Below are 19816 nucleotides of genomic sequence, written 5' to 3'. Positions count from 1 at the left end.
GAATAAGTTGTCCAAAGAAATGGCCTGATGTTTATTCTGACCAATGTGATAACGCCAAGAGAATTTGAAAAACAACTCTGTGTAGTAGGCAAACATCTCACCCTGGAAGGCAGCTCCGACATGCCCCGCACCCCTGGGATTTGCCTCCCAAATGGTCACAGAGCAGTCACATACAGGGACTGTGCAGCCCAAGAGGCCCGGCCCCCAAGCATGGCCTGGACGCAGCCTGAACCTTGCCTTCTGAAGACCACCCACCCTCAGTGTGGTCACCTGAACTTCACAGCTGACAGAGCTCTCATCTTACAAAGCAGGTAACTGAAGGGGCCCTTTGGACACCTATACCACCCATGCTCACAAGGGACAAGGGCTGGGGAACCACCTGGAAATGGGCATGAGCGGAGTCCCCGACTGTGCCCTGGCAACCCAAGCTCCCCAAGAAGCTGACACCATGGGGCACCATCGGAGCCCTTCTGTCTGGCTCCATCTCCCACCAGTCAGCAGGCTTCACGCGGCTGCTGAGCCAAGGAGGAGCCGAGCCAAGTTCAGGGTAGAGAGGGCCTTGGTCAATGAGGCTGCAGCAGGGACAGTCCTCAGCCCAGGGGGCGGCAGTGGTGGGGGGCTACTTTCTATGCTAAAAACAAAGTCCTGATTCCGAACCCACTGGAGCAGGCCCAGGAGCTACTGGTCAAGGGCACTGCACCCACATCAGCAGGTGTGTAGCCACTGGGATCGTGCGGTGGTGCATGACAGAACGACATTTTTTTATGTATTGGGTCAAATATACTATTAAAAGTAACTTCACTGATTTTTTCTTAGTTATTAAACTGTAGCTACTAGAGGAGTTTGGATTTTCACCATGACCACCACCCCTGCCCTGGCCATCGGATGGGGCTGGGTCAGCTCGCTGCCAGCCTGCAGCTCAGATGTGTCGGATGCAAAGAAACCATCCCGGGGACAATATCTCTCCAAACCAGAGATTCTGACAGAGGAGGGAGGAGGGCTGCCAAGCGGCACAAATAGACAACGTGGAATGTTGTTGGCAACAGGAAGCTTAACTGTACCAACATGGGCAGGGGTGGAAAACGGAATGTTAGCCAGAGAGGGTCACCCTGACCCATCTCCTGAAAGCTCCCAGATCAGTCCCACTGCACAGCCCCAGAGGGAAGGGAGAAATAGCAGAAGAGACCTGCCTGCACACACCCAGGAAGTCTCCTCCTCCCCCACTGCCAGGCCTTGCTCAGACCTTAACCTTGCAGGGGCTCCACTGCCCAAAGCCCTGAAGGTCTCCCCACCTCTAGTCAACGGTGCCCATCCTTCCACCTGGAGTTCTCATCCGTGAAGTAGCCACCCCAGGCTGGGCAATCCCGAGGGTCCCCTCTGGCATTCCAAGATCTCTGCCCTTCTCATCTGAGATCTGCTAGGATAGAAAGCACGGCACGCCATGGACCTCATGGGTTTCAAGACCTCTAACGCCATCAGGAACATTCGTCCTCCCAGGGCAGCTGGTGACATTCACCTGGATCTGGGTGCCCATTACACCGGAGAGCTCGCTCTGAACCGCCCAAGGCACACAGAGTGACCCAGCACTTCACGGAAAGTTCTCTGAAATAATAAGTCTTCCTCCCCTCCTCTGCTTTCCTCCCATCCCCTTGGGCTGTCCAGCACTTCCTGGGGACAGACGTGAGGCTTCTCTTTGTTCCGGAACAAATCCACCTCCTCACGGCCTTGGCTCTGCCAGCCCTCCACCAGAGAACCTGACCCCCTGGCTTATCTGTCAGAGCTCAGATCAGAGGTCACCTTCTTAGGTAGGGGATGAGCTATCTTGGGATCGCAGTCCCCCTCCCCACCAGCCAGTCTCTAAAACATGGTCCAATTTTATCTCCAGGAGAGAATTTTAGGTTTCCAGGCTCACTAGAGTGAAAAGTCAGTGAGAGCCCACAAAGAATGTCACCTGCCATTCCAGTAAGCAACAAAAGTTGCCCCCATCAGGCCACTGGCCACTGCTGCCAACCCAGGTGTGCCCTGAGGGGGTTTAGGATGGAGAAAAACAGGAGATTGGCCCCAGACAGGATGAGATCTAAGGAATAATTTCAAGGACCCAGACTCTTGCATCATCCCAGATTCAGAAATGCGCTAAAATCATGAAAGAGATGTTTGTTTCTTGTGTGTGTGTGCGCACATGATTACCAGTAATCTTTTGATGTTCCACCACATGTTTTGGGGTTTTGTTTTTCCAGCAAAAACTTCTATATATCCTGGTTCCTCCCTAACCTCTCTGGAACAGTCTCTCAGAGCTACTAAGAGGCTCTTTCCCGGGCTCCAGTCCGCAAGAAGACCCTCAACAGAACATAACTCGCAACCCTCAGGTTGTGCGTTTTTCTTCGATGGACACCTGCTCTCGCTCAAGACCAGCGGTACCAACGAATGGACCACAAATGGTGGCCTCGAGCAGAGACCTATTTGGGGCTCCACCAGGAGTGGCAGATTCCGGAAACGTGTATGTCTTGTCTCAGAGGCGGCTCCGAGGGAGGGGGCCGGGGGCCAGAGGGTCTCCAGCACCGGGTCCGCCCAGTCCATCCCGGCCCGGCCCGCGCGGGGCTCGGCAGGCCCCGAACTCCCCGCTAGTCCACCGGGGAGGAGGCCAGTCCTCTGGCCTCGGCTCCGGGCGCCGCCCTCCCGGAGCCTCGAGATCCCGGGGGTACACAGGTGTACGCGCCCAGGCGCGGGGCCCTAGACACCGCCCCGGCGCCCCGCCCCCGTTGCCTGGTAACGGCGGTCCCGCCCCCCGGCGTAGGAAGAGGCCCCGCCCGCGACACCCCTCCCGCCCCGCGCCGGGTACCTTCCTGAAGTCTAGGTTGCCAAGGCCTCCGCAGCAGTCCGGCGCAGCCACCGAGCTGCGCACGGGCCCCGCCCGGCCCGGACTCGTTGGCCGCGGATTGCCTTGCAGGGATCGCGCTCGGGCCTCGAGGAAGCCCCCGACACCCAGAACCGGCCCCATCGGGCCCGAGAAGCGCCGCCGGCCGGGGTCCTTTCGCCGTGACCCTGCTTCCCCGGCCTTCTGGGAAATGTAGTCCCTGTCCCTGCGCAGCGCCGAGCTCCCAGGCTCGCGCTAGCCTCTCGCGGAGCCGAGAACTACAAGTCCCAGGGCCGTGCGCGGCGGCGCTGGCCGGTCCCGAGGCTGCCACGCAGCCGCGGGGACCTTGCTTGCCGGCCCCCAACCCCCAGCCCCTGGCTACCCACTCGGTCAGCCAACTGACCTGGCGTTCCTGTTCTTGGCCGTCGTCTGGCTGGAGGCCGCCAGCGGCGGGTCGTAAGTTTAAGTAGCGTGCTGCCTAGCCCCTGAGGAGCTGGACTTTGGCCGACTCAGCCCCTAGTCCCTCCCGGGGGCCGACTGTGGCGCGAGGGGGAGTGTTGAGGGGTGGGAACGCCCCTCACCTCCCGCTTCCAGTCGGCGACCCTCCTCCAGTGGCCCTCGAGCACTCACCGGGGCAGCCCTCACTGTCCCCTGGGGTATGACAGCCGAGCAGCAATGAATGGTTGCAAGCTGGGATGCAAAACGGGGAGGTGAGGGGGCACTGCCCTGGAATGCTCAGGGAAGGACCCGAGGGAGGCCATAGCGCTGGAGAAGGTGCCAGACATGCAGATTTGGGGGGTAGGAAGGGACTCACCTGTGCAGGTGCTAGGAGACAGGAGGGGTCCTTCAGAAATCCTGGAAAGGCTGGAGTAGTGGTGGGGGAGACAGTGGGAGGGAACAGGCTTTGAAAAGTAGGTGGGTTACTGGCTGGTTGGGTCCCAAGAGAGCCCTCTTTGTAGCTAGTTGCCACATACCTGGGAGCCTGGCAAGCCATCTGATTCCAGCCCACGCCTCTCTCCCTTGCTTCCCCTCCACCCCGCACCTGCCAGGCCAGGGCATTTGTGAGCTGCCACCGTGTGCCCAATCATGTGCAACTTCCACAACACCCCTGGGATGGGGCAGAGGCAGGCCCACCATGATACAGGAAGGACGCTGGCATTGGTGCACACACCAACTCCGTGGTTGTGGGCAGCTGTCAGTTCCTCAGAAGCACAAGTGAGGTACCTGTTGGTAAAACCCACAGCACAGGACCTGACTCCTGGAAAGTGCTTGAGAACCACTGGCCACCGCTGGGCTGGGTGCACAGCAGGTGCTGAAGGGCTGGTTTGCCCACTGACCACCTCGTGCAGGGTGTCCAGGCAGGGCCTGCCAGAACCAGAGCCGATTCTGGGGAGCTCACCAAGGGGGAGAGCCCCCAGGGGGCACTCCCTACCCACCACAGTCCATTTCACCCGAGCCCCAGTTTTCTCCCCACGTGGCCGTTCCTTCCCCCCGCCCCCACCTTGTTCTTTTATTAAGCCAGGAAAATTAGTTTTTGTGCGCTTGGTTTATGTGGGAACAAAGAAAATGTCAGAGATCACAGCACAGCTGATACAACCAGCTGAATCCACTCCTCCACCCCTCCTAGAAAGGAGCACTCCAAAACTCAGAAACCAGACTCAGCTTCCAGTGTAGTTGGTGGATCGGAACTGTTCAGGTCAGGAACATCCTGCTGAAGGTGTCTGGGGCCAGAAGTCCGGCCTGGCCCTTTGAAACGCCCCAGTCTGAGCTTGCAGGGAAGCCACCCAGGCTGACTTCTCTCAGGGGCTATGCTTCCTCCCGCATCCCTGGCAAACACAGAAGTCACTTCTGAGGCAGCGTGCTTCTCTGTGGACAAAATATTTGTTCCAGATTCCGACCCAAAGTCCCTGTTTCTGGAGCTTTAACAAATAGCTCCTTTCTCCCCCAGCCCGACCCCGGGGTTGTCTCTCTTTACCCCTAGATACCTCTCCACATATCCAGAGCTGTTTATCATGAGCAGCTACCGTCACAGGCTCCAGGGCAAACGTCTCCAGATGACCTCTCTGGCCAGGAGTTTGACCTTTGCTGGTAGAGGATCAAAGCTAATGGCCATTTCTTCCAACTGTCCCTTCCCCCAGCAGCCCTGCATCTGAGCACCTGGCTCCTTTTATTACTAAAGCTAACATTTGCTTAACGGGTGGCCTTGGGTAAAGCCTAAACCATTCCCTACTCTTGAGTCTCCATTCTGTTCACGGAATCAGTCTGACTGAGAGCAAGAGGAGAAGGGGACGACAGAGGATGAGATGTTGAATGGCATCACCAACTTAATGCATGTTGTGCTTAACGGTTCAGTCGTGTCGGACTCTTTGTGACACCATGGACTGCAGCCCACCAGGCTCCTCTGTCCATGGGGATTCTCTAGGCAAGAATACTGGAGTGGGTTGCCACGTCCTCCTCCAGGGGATCTTCCCAACCCAGGGATCGAACTCAGATCTCCCGCATTGCATGTGGATTCTTTACTGTCTGAGCCACCAGGGAAGCCCAATGGACATTAGTTTGAGCAAACTCCAAGAGACAGTGGAGGACAGGAAGCCTAGTGCACTGCAGTCCGTGGGGTCGCAAAGAGTTGGACTTAGTTTACTTATTTATTCTGTATAGTGTCAGTCCCCCCTCCCCCCTACCCAGGAGAAGATGAGCTTCCAGAGGGCAGGGTTTTGTCTGTTCCTACACAACTCTCCCTGGCACCTGGCTCTTTCCTAATTCCACGCACGAAGCAGGCACTCAGTAAACAATGAGTGAATGAATCATTCAGCCACTCCCAAGTCTGGAGCATCCTTGGAAACTATCTCCCTGGGCCTCACGGACCCCATCTGTGGAATGGGGAGGGTGAAGGATCCTGTCTGTGTGGCCTCCAGCAAGTGACTGATCAACCTTCTCTGACTCTCAGAAGAAGAAATCTAACTGTAAAGACCAGCTAAGAAATCTGAGCTCTTGCAGAGCTGCAGGCCCAGAGCCCAGTGCTGTTTTCTCTGAGCTGCAGAATAGGAGGGAGGGGAAGTGGGAGGGAGGGGAAGAGAGAGGGAGGGGAAGTGGACTCACGTGGGAAGTGCCATGATCACACAGCTGAGTGAATGGCGGGCTTGGAACCTGCCAGCCTAGAGCAGGTGACACAGGAAGCCCAGTCTGGGACCCCCTGATGGAGCCAGCACTGGTTCAGACACTCAGTGCTCAAACCCATCTTGTTTCTGCCCTCTTCTTGCTTCCTTTTCACACATGCCGCTACCCCCATCATGGGCCAGTTAAAGCTGTGTCTTCTCCAAAAAGCCTCACTGCTCCTGTAAGAATGAGGGCAGAGCGTGATCCTCACTCCAAGGTCCCATGTGGCTCAGGCACAGCCACTCTGCAGCCCTTCTTGCTCCCTGTGCTCCATGCACACGCGTCCCCCTCTTCTTGGAGAGCAAGGGCATGTCCTGCACCTGCACACGCTCAGCACCAGTCAGCTCTCGTCAAAGACACAAGTGAATGACGACGGTCAAAGGTGCATTTCAGTCCAGGGAAGTTATCCCTCAAAAATGGAGGCAAAGAAAAGGTGTTTTCAGACAAAAGAGGGAACAGGATCCCAGCTGGGAGCCTGGGGATGCAGGAAGGAGTGAAGAGCACGAGAAAGTAAATCTGATATTAGATGTTTGTAACAATCACTTCATGGGAAATAGATGGGGAAACAGTGTCAGACTTTATTTTTTTGGGTTCCAAAATTACTGCAGATGGTGACTGCAGCCATGAAATTAAAAGTCGCTTACTCCTTGGAAGGAAAATTATGACCAACCTAGATAGCATATTCAAAAGCAGAGACATTACCTTGCCAACAAAGGTTCGTCTAGTCAAGGCTATGGTTTTTCCTGTGGTCATGTATGGATGTGAAAGTTGGACTGTGAAGAAGGCTGAGCGCCGAAGAATTGATGCTTTTGAATTGTGATGTTGGAGAAGACTCTTGAGAGTCCCTTGGACTGCAAGGAGATCCAACCAGTCCATTCTGAAGGAGATCAACCCTGGGATTTCTTTGGAACGAATGATGCTAAAGCTGAAACTCCAGTACTTTGGCCACCTCATGCGAAGAGTTGACTCATTGGAAAAGACTGTGATGCTGGGAGGGATTGGGGGCAGGAGGAGAAGGGGACGACAGAGGATGAGATGGCTGGATGGCATCACTGACTCGATGGACGTGAGTCTGGGTGAACTCCGGGAGCTGGTGATGGACAAGGAGGCCTGGTGTGCTGCGATTCATGGGGTCGCAAAGAGTTGGACACAACTGAGCGACTGAACTGAACTGAACTGAACAATAATATCTTGTGGGGGTTAAAATATTTACCTTGGTAACGGAGCATAAAGGTCAGGGAAAACCCCATAGGGTTTGGTCCCCACAGAGCCTCCTCCCATCAGCAGAAGAACATGTGATCTTATCAAGGTCACTCAGAGCATTTCCTCAAATCGACCAAGCACTGGAACATAAAGCAAATCTCAGCAGAATTGGAAGAACTGTGATCACACGGTTTATTCTCCCAAACAGTGGGATTAAGCCAGAAAACAGGAAGACAACTATCAGTTTCCCTGATAGCTCAGTGGGTAAAGAATCATTATTCAGTGCTGGAGACCTGGTTTTGATCCCTGGGTTGGGAAGATCCCCTAAAGAATGGGACAGCTGCCCCCTCCAGTATTCTGGCCTGGAGAATTCCATGAAGTATACATATACAGCCCATGGGGTCGCAAAGAGTCGGACACAGCTCAGTGACTTTCACATCCCAACATTTGGAAACTAACCAAAACATTTTACTTAAACCCCAGTGATGAGTTCCAGGTGCTTCTACCTGGGCCAGGTGTCCAGGGACCAACAAGAACTTTACCTGGAGTGATTCGTGCGGGGGTGGGGGCAGCAAGGAGACTCTAGGAAAAGCAGCTTTTCCTGTTTAACTCCAGATTCCAGGAGCTAGGAGAGGGGCTGGGAAAGAGCACTGGGTCTTCTGAGGGCTGCGGGACTCCAGGGGCTGATCAGGTGCGGGAACCCACAGTCCTGGCCCAGAGCTCAGGACGACGGGCACACCAGCAGGTCTTCAGGCTGAAGACCCTGCCGCCCGCCCCGAGGGCACATGCACAGGAAGGGGGCAGAGCAGGGGCTAGAAGCCCCTGGCCAGAGCTAAGGCTCGGCAGGGCCTGTGTGCAGGGTTGGCTCGAAGTGTGGGGTCTGGCTTAGGGCCGTTTCCTTAGCAAGGGACCCCAGGAGTTAAGAGGACGCAGTCAGTCCAGCTGCATCCACAGGCCTGGGCCTGGCTTACTCGTCAGCATGGACTCTTAGTATTCCAAACACACTTACGTTAATTTAATAGTTGAATAATTGTACCTTATTTAACTTGCTTTTCCCCCCATTATTTGTGATGCTGGCCATTTTCCCATGGGCTTTTCTTTTTGATCAGAATACTGTTTAATTTGCAGTATTTACCAGCGCATCTCCTGGGCCTTCTTTCCAAAAGACCCATGAGCTTCAATCTCAGCAAATACTTGAACTTTTTAATTAAATGAATTGGGTCTTTGTAATTTTTTAAGTGATTAAAGTTTGTTTTTACCTTGCGAATTTTCCAACCCACAAAAAATTTGCAAAAATTATGAAATAAACACCTCCATATCCTTCACCTGGATTGACCCCTTATCATTCCCCAGCATTTTTTTTTTTTTTGGCCGTGCTGCTCGGCATGTGAATCTCGACCAGGGATCATACCTGTGCCCTCTGCAATGGAAGCATGGCATCTTAACCTCTGGACCACCAGGGAAGTCCCTTCATAAAGTTATTTTTATATGAACTATTTGAGCGTATGTAGCAGACTCTTCACCCCTAAACCCTTCCCTGAATATCTCCTAAGAACAAAAACATTCTGCTAGGAAACCTCGATACAGTCATGTCAGAATCAGGTTTATGGTTGATCCAGAGCACGGCTAACACCGAGGCCCTGTCAGCATTCCACCCACTGTCCTACTATGTAGACCGGCCCTCGAGTGGGTTTTGTCTGGTGGTGTCGGGGCCAGAGTGCCTTCTCAGTGCTGTGTCCTCCGAGCCTGCATCCAGCTGCCCTGCCCACTGCTCGAGCTTGACCTCTGGGCACAGGCATCTCCTCCGGAGAGATGCGAGGGTTCAGAGCACTGCTGTCCAGAGGCTGGGAGCTGACCTGACAGCAGCACCCTCCTGCCCTGCAGGGACCAGGCACATGAGCTCTGCACTCACCTGCTGACTGATCCCAGGAGGATGTCCTGGCCTCCCCAGGCCCCAGGTCCTCATGAGCTTGTCATGAGGGTCAAAGGCGGGAGCCCTTTATCTGGCTCCAGGCAGATGACTTCTGCTGACCATGGGAAGCTCAGGAAGAAGACAGGGTGAGCTGGGGCACTGGGGAGGCTCCTCCAGCGTTGATGACCCTGAGTGGACGTGCAGTGTCCCGGCACCCAGAGGCCTGCAGGTGGCACCGTGGGGCACAGAGCCACAGGAGTGCACCCTGCTCATGGCCACTTCATGTTCCGTTCTGCTTTTTTAAACAGACTTTATTTTTCAGAGTCCTTTTAGGTTTGGAGAAGATTTGAGCAGAAGGTACAGACAGTTCCCATATACTTAAAAAATGGTTTTGTACTGATATAAAAGCAATCATTTCAACCATGTTAAAGTGTGCATGCGACTCTGAACTTTCAAATGTGCTTTTGATCCCTGGTCGGGAAATAGGATCTCACAAGCCACGTGGCACGGCCAAAAAATTTTAAAAATGAATAAAATAACACTACTTCCAGATGCAAACTATTAACAGTATGTATAGGATGGATAAACAACAAGGTCCTACTACATAGCATAGGAACTATATTTGATATCCTGTGACAAACCATAATGGAATAGAAATATATATTAAAAAAACAGTGTACAGTTAGGTGGCTCTAGCACCTTCATCCGGAGAGGGCAATGGCACCCCACTCCAGTACTCTTGCCTGGAGAATCCCATGGACGGAGGAGCCTGGAGGGCCGCAGTCCATGGGGTCGCTGAGGGTCGGACATGACTGAGGGACTTCACTTTCACTTTTCACTTTCATGCATTGGAGAAGGAAATGGCAACCCACTCCAGTGTTCTTGCCTGGAGAATCCCAGGGAAGGCGGAGCCTGGTGGGCTGCCGTCTGTGGGGTCGCACAGGGTCAGACACGACCGAAGCGACTTAGCAGCAGCAGCAGCACCTTCATGTGTTGTGTGACCGTCATCACCTCTCTTTCCAGAACATCCTTGGCATCCTCAGGGAAGCCGTTGGCAGTCACTCCCTGGCCTGCTTCTACCCCTGCAACCTCTGGTCTGTATTCTGTCTCCGGGGGGTTGCCTGTCCTGGACATTTCATACAAACAGCACCAGGCGACAGGAGACCTTTTACGTCTGGCTTCTTCCACTGAGTGCCATGTTTGTGAGCTTCACGCACATGGTGGCAGGTGTCTGTACTTCAGTCCTTTTCATAGCTGAACGACAGACATCCCACCATGCGGCTGGACACATGTTTCTGATCACTTGCTGATGGACGCCGGGGCTGTGAACAGGGCTGCTGTGGACATTCATGCAGAGGTGTTTTCTAATGGACACTTATTTCTCCTGGATGTGCTCCAGCAAGGAAATTGCTGAGTCACGTGGCAACTCTGTATTTAGCTCTTTGAGGGGCTTCCAGACCATTTCCTGCAGCTGCTGAACCACTTCACGTTCCCAGCCGCAGCACTCAAGGGTTCCAGTTTCTCCACATCTTCCGTGCCGGCTCCCTGGTTTTGTGATGACTGCCGTTCTCACAGGGGTGAGGCAGTGCCTCAGTGTGGTTTTGGTTTGTGTTTCCCTGATGTCTAAAGCTCTGAGCATCTCTTCCTGCCCTACTGGCCGTCTGTACATCTCCTCTGCAGACACGTCTGTTCAGCTCCATTGCCCATTTTTAACTGAGTTATTTGCCTTCCTATTATCGAGTTCCAAGGTAAGGGGTAATCACACATCGGAGTCTTAAAACAGAAGGCAGGATATCTCAGCTTCCATCGCCGGACACGAGCCCCTGCTGTGCAGGCTGCCCCTCTCCCCCATATCCAGGGAGGATAGAGCACGACTTCCCCTGGGACGTTCAGTTCAGTTCAGTTCAGTCATTCAGTTGTGTCCAACTCTTTGCGACCCCATGGACTGCAACACACCAGGCTTTCCTGCCCATCACCAACTCTTGGAGCTTGCTCAAACTCATGTCCATCGAGTCGGTGATGCTATCCAACCATCTCATCCTCTGTCATCCTTTTGTCCTCCTGCCTGCAAACTTTTCCAGAATCAGAGTCTTTTCCAATGAGTCAGTTCTTCGCATCAGGTGGCCAAAGTATTGGAGTTTCAGCTCCAGCATCAGTCCTTCCCCTGGGAGGTTGCTTCCAGGAAAACCCAAGGTCTTCCACCCAATCCGGGGCTCTTGAAAGTGTTTCCCAGCCAAGAGCTGCCCTTCCTCTAAGCATCAGTGCCGCTGCCGCTTCCTGTGAACACAGAAATAGCTACAGTATCTCTTAAAATAGAATTATATACGTGCTTTTTTCTGCCAGTCACTGCACATGACTGACTCCTGATTTTCCATTTCTCATTAGATTTCTCTTCCAGACTCCTTCCACCTGCCGAGCTCCTCACCTTGGGTAGAGTGGTATCTTCCAGCACCTCACCCCCAGCCCTCTCTACTCCCTGGTCCCCCACCCAGCGACCTCTGCTCCTCACCCACCCCCCCCACCCCCTGCCAACACCACCACAAGGAATCAGTCCTCACCTCGTGAAACTTCCTCTGGGGCTCAGGTCTCATCACCTCCCACCTGCACAATGGAAGTGGCTGGCCTCCCAGCCTCCCTCCCCCATTTCCAAAGCATCCTCCGCCGACAGCAGGTGGCCCTTGTTCAGAGCCCTGCAGTGGCTCCCGACCACTCAGACAGAAACCCAGGCCTCACAGGGTGGCACAGGCGACCCGCCATGAGTGGCGTCCTTCATTCACTGGTTCATTCACTCGTTCATTCAGTTTTCTGAGCACCTACTGTATGCGAGGGCCTAGGACACAGTGGACAAAGGACCAGGCTTTGAGGGTAAGCAGGCTTCACAGGGTGGACCTGGAGGAGACAGCGGGGACAGAGAGGAGGAGACCAGACCCAGGGAGCAGGGGGCTTCCTGGAGGGGTGGCTCCCCAGTACGCATGCTGGCTCCACCCACACCAAATCACCTCCAGCTCCCAGAATGCACCTGCTGTCCCTGCAAACCCACCAAGTCCCCCCTCCCCCCAAACTCCCCAGCCTTCAGACCTAAGTGAAGTCCCCGGGAGCTGAGCCCTTGGCCCTGCCTTTGCGACACCTCCAGCCCTTTGGAGACCCCATCGCAATGCTGATCTCATTCAGTTACTGTGTTATCTATGACTTTCTGGGAAATGAACTGCCATCCTGGTGTTCCTACTCCTGTTGTAGGCGCAGGGAGAGTACCCCAGCCCTGACCCCCCGCATTGCACCCCCACCAGGGGGAGGAGGCAGCTGCCTTCTCTCTCCAAAGTTCCACCCTCTGCAAGTCCAGGTCTCTCAGTCAGGGGACACTGGGCACAGTCTGGAGACGTCCGTGGTTGCCACAGCTGGGAGGTGTGGCATGGACACCGAGGCTGGACGCTGCTCAGCCTCCTACAACGCGAGGTCCGGGCCCAGAGCCAGGGGGTCGAGGAAGTTTCCAACGCGGGCAGATGTCTGTCCAGGTGTGGGTAGGGCGAGGGCAGTCCTGGGTCCTGTGGGCACTCACTGGGAGATGCAGGTGCATCCAGGGCACAGGGGCACAGGGGCGGGGGCACGTGATCGCCTCCCAGCAGAGGAGAAAGAGGAGATGGTACCCCACTTGCCTTCTGTCTGGCCCGTGCAGGCCCACCCAGGGCAACCCTGTGCGGCTTCCTGCCCTCCACTCCCATCCATGCAGGGAGCCCCTGAGATGCTGGTGTAAACCAGGCCCAGACCCGGACCAGACATTCACTGGATCTGCACAGGCCTCGTGTGCAGGGCCAGGTCCCTGGGCTTTTTCAGCTGAAGCTTTAGGGCCCCGCTTTGACCCTGAGAACCCCACCCCCATCACACTCTTGGGCAGGTCTTCCAACCCTGGCACGTGAGCACAAAGGTAGAGTTAAATCTGATTTCCAAAAGAAAAGGGATTTCCTGCCCCTGAAAACTGGGAACAGTTCAGATCAGTTACACAACTTGTCTCTTTTGGTGGCCCATGACACCCTGAGGGGTGAGTCTGGGTGGGTCTGAATCACTCCACCTCACCAAAGTCCAGCAGAGGCCTTAGCCCAGGGTCATCCCAGGAGCTGTTTGTGGACCTCTGAGCACAGATGGGCCTCAGAGCTGCCCACCTGGCCTTCATGTCTGTATCAGGAGGAACACATTTAATTGCAAAATACAAAATTACAACCAACAGAAGCAAACAAATGGATAGGAAGTTCTTTTATCCCCACAACTAGAAACAGGAAGTTGCTAGCATAGGAATCTTGACTCCACTATCCCTAATACAGTTGACCTCTCAGCCTTATGCTTTGACCTCACAGTCACAAGATGGCTGCCATAACTCTAGTCATCACACTTGGGTTCCAGGCAAGCCAAAGGTAAAGGAAAGGTCAAGGGCTGCGGTAGCTGCACCTCTTTTCATCAGGTAAGCAAATGCTTTCCCAGAAATGTCTCCAGCATACTGTCACTTTAGGACTGATGGGCCAGAACTGGGTCATACGACCAGCATGAAAAACTGGGAAATTTGATGACAAAATGGTCATGACTGGCTTAGAGCACTCTATCAAAAACTAATCAAGGTTTTTTGTGAGCACAAAAGGAATAGGTGTTAGGAATGAGACCAACGGTGTCCGCCTCAGTCTCCAGCCCTATAGTTGGGGCTGCTACTAAGAAGTCCGCTTCTCCCTCACGCTTGCTCCTCCCAGGCCTGAGGCTCTGTGGGGGTAAGCCAGAGGAGAGTCCATGGCTTCTTTGCCTACCCTCCCCCGTCCGCCTGCAGCTCCGTCCTGTGCATCTTCCCAGGAAGACTTGAGTGTATCCTCGACACCTGTCCAGGAGGCCTCTTCCAGCAATCACCCAGTCACTCGGTGAAGCTGCACTGTGTCCCCGGGAGACAGAAGGATGGTCCGTGAGTCACTGCCCAGCAAAGGCTGGGGCAGTGGATTCTGCAGAATAATCACAGCATTCCCAGTTACTCCATCTGAGCAGCTGTCACATCTCCTGACAAATAACTGTGGGACTTACATGTAGAATCCAGAATTCTAAAGAAACGGACCTAAAAATAGCCAGAGGCGGGAGGACATGCTTCCAGGCAGACAACATTTAGACAAATATGGGAAGCAGAGAGAGGGGTTGGGGATGAGGCCAGGGTAACGACAGCGGCTGGGGGCAGGGCACCTACTGTGTGCCAGGTGCTGACCTAGGCTCATCCAGGCACCAGGGCCTCACTGGGCCCTTCAGCCAGCTCAGGAAGCTCTGTCGTCTCCCTGATCCACAGACAGGACACCAAGGCTGTCGGGGTGAAGATGTGAGCTCTGTGGTCCCCCAGCTTGTTGTTCCCTGGCTGTACGTGAGCCCTGTGCCTCGGTATCCTCATCTGTAAAATGGGATGATAGCACCACCTACCTCCTAGGCTCACTGGGAAAACTGTGTATTAATATCAACACAGGTAAACTTCTCAGAACAAAGCTGGCAGGAAGTGAGCCCTTGAGCTGTGTGACCAGAGCAAATCCCCCTAAGCCTTGGTTTCCGCATCGATCCAGTGGTGATAGGAGTTCCCTCCTTGTGTGATTGTTGAGATGGTGGTCCAGGTGACATGTGAGCACAACACCCAGCGGCTGGTTTATGAACCTGACCAGTTCGTTCCCACCCATCGCTGTGCTGTTATCACCCACGCCACAGCTGACCCCTCCAAACCACCACGACGACAAGCTCCAGCTCTGGGCTGACCTCACAGAAACAAAAGAAGTGTTTAAACACACCTTTATGGCTGGGAGGAGGAGGACACGCACAGTGCTCACTGGGAGGTGTGCCGTCCACTCTCAGGTCCTTTCTGTGGGATGTGTATCGACTAGAAGGTAAGCATATCTGCTCACTCACACCTGGGGGTGGTCCAAGTGAGGATCTGGGGGCCAGGTTTGCAGGAGGCAGAGGGGCAGCCCTGGCTATCTCACAGGCAGGAGAACTGGGCAATGCCATGAGGTGCCGAGAGGATCACACCCTAGGGTCCTTGCACTACCACCATCGGCCCCCTTGGCCGTGACTAGAGACTGCCCCGGGCAGGTGAGCCCTCGGGCCGTGTCCACCTCTGTCCCCAGATCAACACCAAGTGCTTGTCCTGCAGCTGCTGCAGACCCCCTACCCATTCCCTACCCCCACCGGGCCACGATGCAATTGCCCTGGCCCACATGGGGCTCAGGCTGGGTGTCCTTGGAGGCAGACTCCAAGATGAGGGCTCCAGAGCAGTGACTTCTGTGGGAGGTGGCCGCCGCCCCCAGAAACGCTGGGAGCAAGCTGAGGCCGGCGGGGTATGCTGGCCAGGCGTTCAGCATCAGATCCTGAGCCCCAGGCAGCGCCAAAGTTAAGCGTCCAGGCGGGCGGGCCCATTTCCCGACTCTGCAGCCTCCTGGTGGCTCACCCTGGGCTGGTTGCCAAGCCTTCTCCGCTAGAAGGTGAGCTCGGCTTGGGAGAGCAGACATGAGGGCTGCATATGGAACCCGGGCGTCAGCAGCGCTTTGGAAACTGAGGGAGTCATTGCCAGGGTTGCAGCGCCACCTGGTGGACAGCTGGAGCATGCTCGGCACTGGCCGCCGGGTGGCGGTGGCGGGCGTGGGGAACGGTTCCCGTGACTTTGCCTCGCCCTGGTCACCAACACTGTCTGGTTGGTTCCTCTTTACCTTCTTCCTGACGAGGCTTCCTGGGGTTCTGCCCCTCGCGGACACCACCCAAGGTCCCAGTCTGGGTAGGCCCTTCAAGCTCGGGGTGCCTCTGACCAGTGGGCCCCATGCAGCCCTCTCCCCACCTCAGTGCTGACGACCAGCAGGCTTGTCACTGAGGAGATACAGAGGCAGCCACGTGCCTTCTTTCCCTGGCCAGCCCAGTGATGCCCGGGGTCCTGCCCGCTTTCACTCCCAGAGGCCCGGCATGGAGAATCAGTCACAGGCAGGTCAGCAAACCTGTAAATAGCCAGCAAGTGGACACAGCATCTCTGGGACTGCTGGGCTCGTGTGGTAGCCCTTAACCCTCAGTCTGGACTTGGTTCTGTTCCCTTTCAGGAATCCCCAGGCCCGGAAGCCAGGATGCTGGGAGAAGTCTTCAGTGTCCCTCAGCCCTGTCATGCAGGCAGGCAGCCCCTGTTCCCTGCGGTCGCTGACTGACTGTGACCGGGAGTGACAGTGACCATGGCCTTCCAAGTGTCTCTGTGTCCCCTCTTCCCCTTCTGAGGCCCCCAGTCATTGGATTCACGCCTAAATCCACGGCAATTTCACCTTGAGATCCTTACCTGATTACAGCTGCAAAGACCCTGTTTCCACAGGAGGTCACATCTGGGGGACCAGGGGAACATGAATTTGGGGGAGTGGGCACTGCTGAACCTCCACAGCCAGGATCATCTCCCAACCCCCCACCTCTCCCCAGAGCCTCCCTCTCCAGAGCCAACCCTCAGCCGGCCCTTCCTCTTGACTCCCTCTTGCTTTTGCCCCCTGCCCACTCAGGCTGTTCTTCCCTCCCACCAGTCACCCCCAGCCTCATTCTCTGCCTCTTCTGTTGGTAGCGCTACCCTCCTCCCCACCCCCACAGTGGGCCAGAGTCAAGGGGCCCTTGGCACCGTTCCTGCCTCCTTCTCCACCTCCCTGCTCCTGATCCCATGCAGCTAGGTTCCAGATTAGAAATTGCCCCGACCATACAATGCACTGAGCCCCGAGACCAGGAAGGAGAGTGAGGAAGAGGCTCCTTCCTGCCTTAGGGTAGGGGCATTTGCTGCTGCCGCTGCTGCCACCCAGTCTCCAGGGTCCAGGCTTGTGAGTGTTGGGGGGCTGCTGTAGTGGCAAGAGGGTCCCTGGTTCCCCACTGTCCGGGTCAGAGCAGAGCTGGACAGTCCATTCTGCAGCCTGACTCTGTAAGCCAGGTGACAATTTGACAATTCAGTTCTAATTGCTGTGTTAGTTAGGACAGGTGAGGCTGTGCTGTGATAGCAGGCAGCCCCGAGATCTCAGTGACTTTTAAGCCTTAAAAGAACAAAGACTGAGCAATGACTTTTTTTTTTTTTTTTTTTTGCTGCACTGGGAGGCATGTAGGATCTTCGTTTCCCGACCAGGGATCGAACCCTCACCTCTTGCAATGAAAGCATGGAATCTTAACCACTGGACTGCTTGGGAAGTCCTGAGCAATGACTTTTTAAATACATCACCAAGTCATGGTCAATCAGAGAAAGAATCGATGAGCTGGGCCTCACTGAAATTTAAAACCTCTGCTCTGTGAAAGGCACTGTCAAGAGGATGAGATAGGCAGAAAGGAGGAAAAGGAGATGACTTCTCGCTCAGGCTGCACATCTGACCCGAGGGGCTGGGAGACACCCCTCATCAGAGTCACCCCGGGGCCCAGGCTGATGGGACTCTGTCCTGGTGAGGATGGGAGGCTCTGGGCAGAGGGAAAAGGGAACTGCAATCCTGTTCTTGAAGCTGCTTCCTGAAGGTGGTGTCCTCACTTCTGTTCACGTTTCATTGACCAGAGCCAGTCTCCTGCCACCCTGACATCAAAGCAAGTGGGGTGTCCATGCCACCTTGCCTGGTGCTGGGAGTGAGCCAGATCCCCTGTGATGGCCACACGCCACAGTCTGCAAGTCCACATGGAACACTGCCTCATGCACACTCGTGCACTCACACACACACACAGACAACACACACACAACTTCTCGGCACACCCAACTTGTCTGATCGGTTGATCAGCTGATCCTCAGGCGTTGAGAGCAAGGACCCTCAGTTTGAGGAGGGAATCATTTCCTAAGCAGTTGATCAAACATTTACTGAGAAATGGCTCTGCTTGCGGAGCCAGATTGAGGCCCCGGCGGCCAAGCTTGTGTCTCCGGACCTCCTCCTGGCTCTAGCAAATGGTAGGAAGTGGTCAGCATCAGCCTTTGTGACCAGATCTGTACAGTGTAATGACATACAGCTAAATTCACCGGTTTTTAGTGCATGCATCTATGTTGTGTGCTGTGCTTAGCTGCTCAGTTGGGTCTGACTCTGCAGCCCCATGGACTGTAGCCTGCCAGGCTCTGACCATGGGGATTCTCCAGCCAAGAATACTGGAGTGGGTTGCCATGCCCTCCTCTGGGGGATCTTCCCAACCCAGGGATGGAACCTGGGTCTCCTGCATTAAAAGTTGGCCTTCCCCCACGCCCAGGCCCTGTTTTGTTCTCTGTCCCTGCCATCTCCATGCTCCCAGAACGTCATGTGAATAGAATCACACCGTCTCCAGCCTCAAGATCTGGCTCCTTCCACCCGGCATAGTGTGTTCCAGGCTCACAGACAGCTCTGTCTGCACCACAGTTCATTCCTTTTTATTGCTGAATAATATTTCATTGTATGGATGTGTCACGTTTGGCACGTCCGTTCACCAGTTGACGAACATTTGGGTTGTTTTCAGTTTGGGGCAATTATGAGTAAAACTGCCACAAGCATATGTGCGGACATATGTTTTCATTTCTCTCGGGTAAACACCTAGGAGCGGAAAGGCTGGATCGTATGGGGAGTGTATATTTAACTGTATAAGGAGCTGCCAGACTGTTCTCCAGAGTGACTGCACATTTCACGTTCCCGCAGCCACGTGTGAGCGCCCCCGCCATCCGAGCCCTGGATCCTCACCGGAACTTGGTGTTACCCGTTTTCCCTCGTGGCCGTGTTGGCAGCTGTGGTAGGCATGGTTCCCACTGAACCTCTTTTTTGGGAAGCCATCTACTCAGACCTTTGCTCATCTCAGCTGGGTTATTTGTCTTCTCACCGAGTTGGGAGGGTTCTGACTTCATCTAGGAGAACAGAGAGTGCAGAGGGGTCAGAGCAGAGTCACCCTGAGCAGTCTGCCACCAACACCTTTTGTCACTGACCTCTTGCCCACCCCCCCTTGCCATTCATCTTCCATACCAGCCCCCAGGCTCACTGGGCCTTTCCAACATGAAGACCTGTCCAGGCTTCTTTAGCCTTGACTAAACCCCTTCTCCCGGCCTGGCATCCAAGCCCTGGCCTGCCCAGTCCTGTGGACAGCGCTGGTCGCTCTCCCCGCTCCCATCACCACCTGTGACCTGACAGCCCCTCAGACTGGAGCCCACGATGCTCCAGTACAGCAGCCCTGCCTCAGGGCCTTTGCACTTGCCGTTCCCTCTGCGTGCCTGTCCCTCCTTCCTCGGGCCACTGCTGGAAACCCTGCCCGCATCACCCCCATCGCACTGAGCACTCGTTAGCTGACTTGGTCTGTCCACCTCTCCTTGGACTGAAGATGCCCAGGAGAGGACCTGGGATTGCTGAGTCCCCAGGGCCTGATGCAGAGTCAGCCCTCAATACACACATGCTGAATGAATATGTGAAATAGCGGGTGAGATTGCCTTTCACAATGTGCTATGTTCGCAGAGGAAACTGTGGCTCAGAAGGGGAGGGGTGACCACAACGGCCGCGATCAGACACCTGAGCTGCCACTTGTCCACACCGCCTCCGGCCAGGGACCCAGAAACACACACTGCATGCCTGCTGCCCACATGTCATGATGGGTACACACTCACAGCCTCAGGCAGACATTCTGTTCACACACTCGTACACATGCGCACACAAACCACGCATGCCTGCCCCCCAAGCACAGGCCAGGGTGACTGACAGCCCAGGACCGCATGGGCTTCC

The 19816-nt window shown here is 55.1% G+C and overlaps 1 protein-coding gene and 1 long non-coding RNA gene across 16 annotated transcripts in view; one reads left to right on the top strand and one right to left on the bottom strand.

Annotated features, from left to right (window-relative positions):
• PEMT (phosphatidylethanolamine N-methyltransferase) overlaps window positions 1–3943 on the bottom strand; it is a 35768-nt gene extending 31825 nt beyond the window's left edge. For 7 of the 15 annotated variants that reach the window (XM_024979672.2, XM_024979676.2, XM_015458679.3 and 4 more), the window contains exon 1: window positions 2840–3290. In XM_024979672.2, coding sequence (XP_024835440.1) covers window positions 2840–2998 — 159 coding nt within the window. In that variant the 5' untranslated portion in view covers window positions 2999–3290. Of the gene's footprint in view, window positions 1–1516; window positions 1586–2839; window positions 3291–3668 lie in introns of those variants that run through there. The other 8 variants (XM_024979684.2, XM_059877772.1, XM_024979680.2 and 5 more) reach the window with 6 other exon arrangements.
• Window positions 136–18619, top strand: LOC112442642 (uncharacterized). Its single transcript, XR_003030874.2, has 2 exons — window positions 136–311; window positions 2238–18619. It is a non-coding gene; the product is annotated as an uncharacterized lncRNA (long non-coding RNA).
• Window positions 18620–19816: the final 1197 nt, after the last annotated feature.

Source organism: Bos taurus, chromosome 19, assembly GCF_002263795.3.
Source record: "Bos taurus isolate L1 Dominette 01449 registration number 42190680 breed Hereford chromosome 19, ARS-UCD2.0, whole genome shotgun sequence".
In the NCBI taxonomy this organism is placed as follows: Eukaryota; Metazoa; Chordata; class Mammalia; order Artiodactyla; family Bovidae; genus Bos; species Bos taurus.
This window is presented reverse-complemented; position numbering and strand designations above follow the sequence as displayed.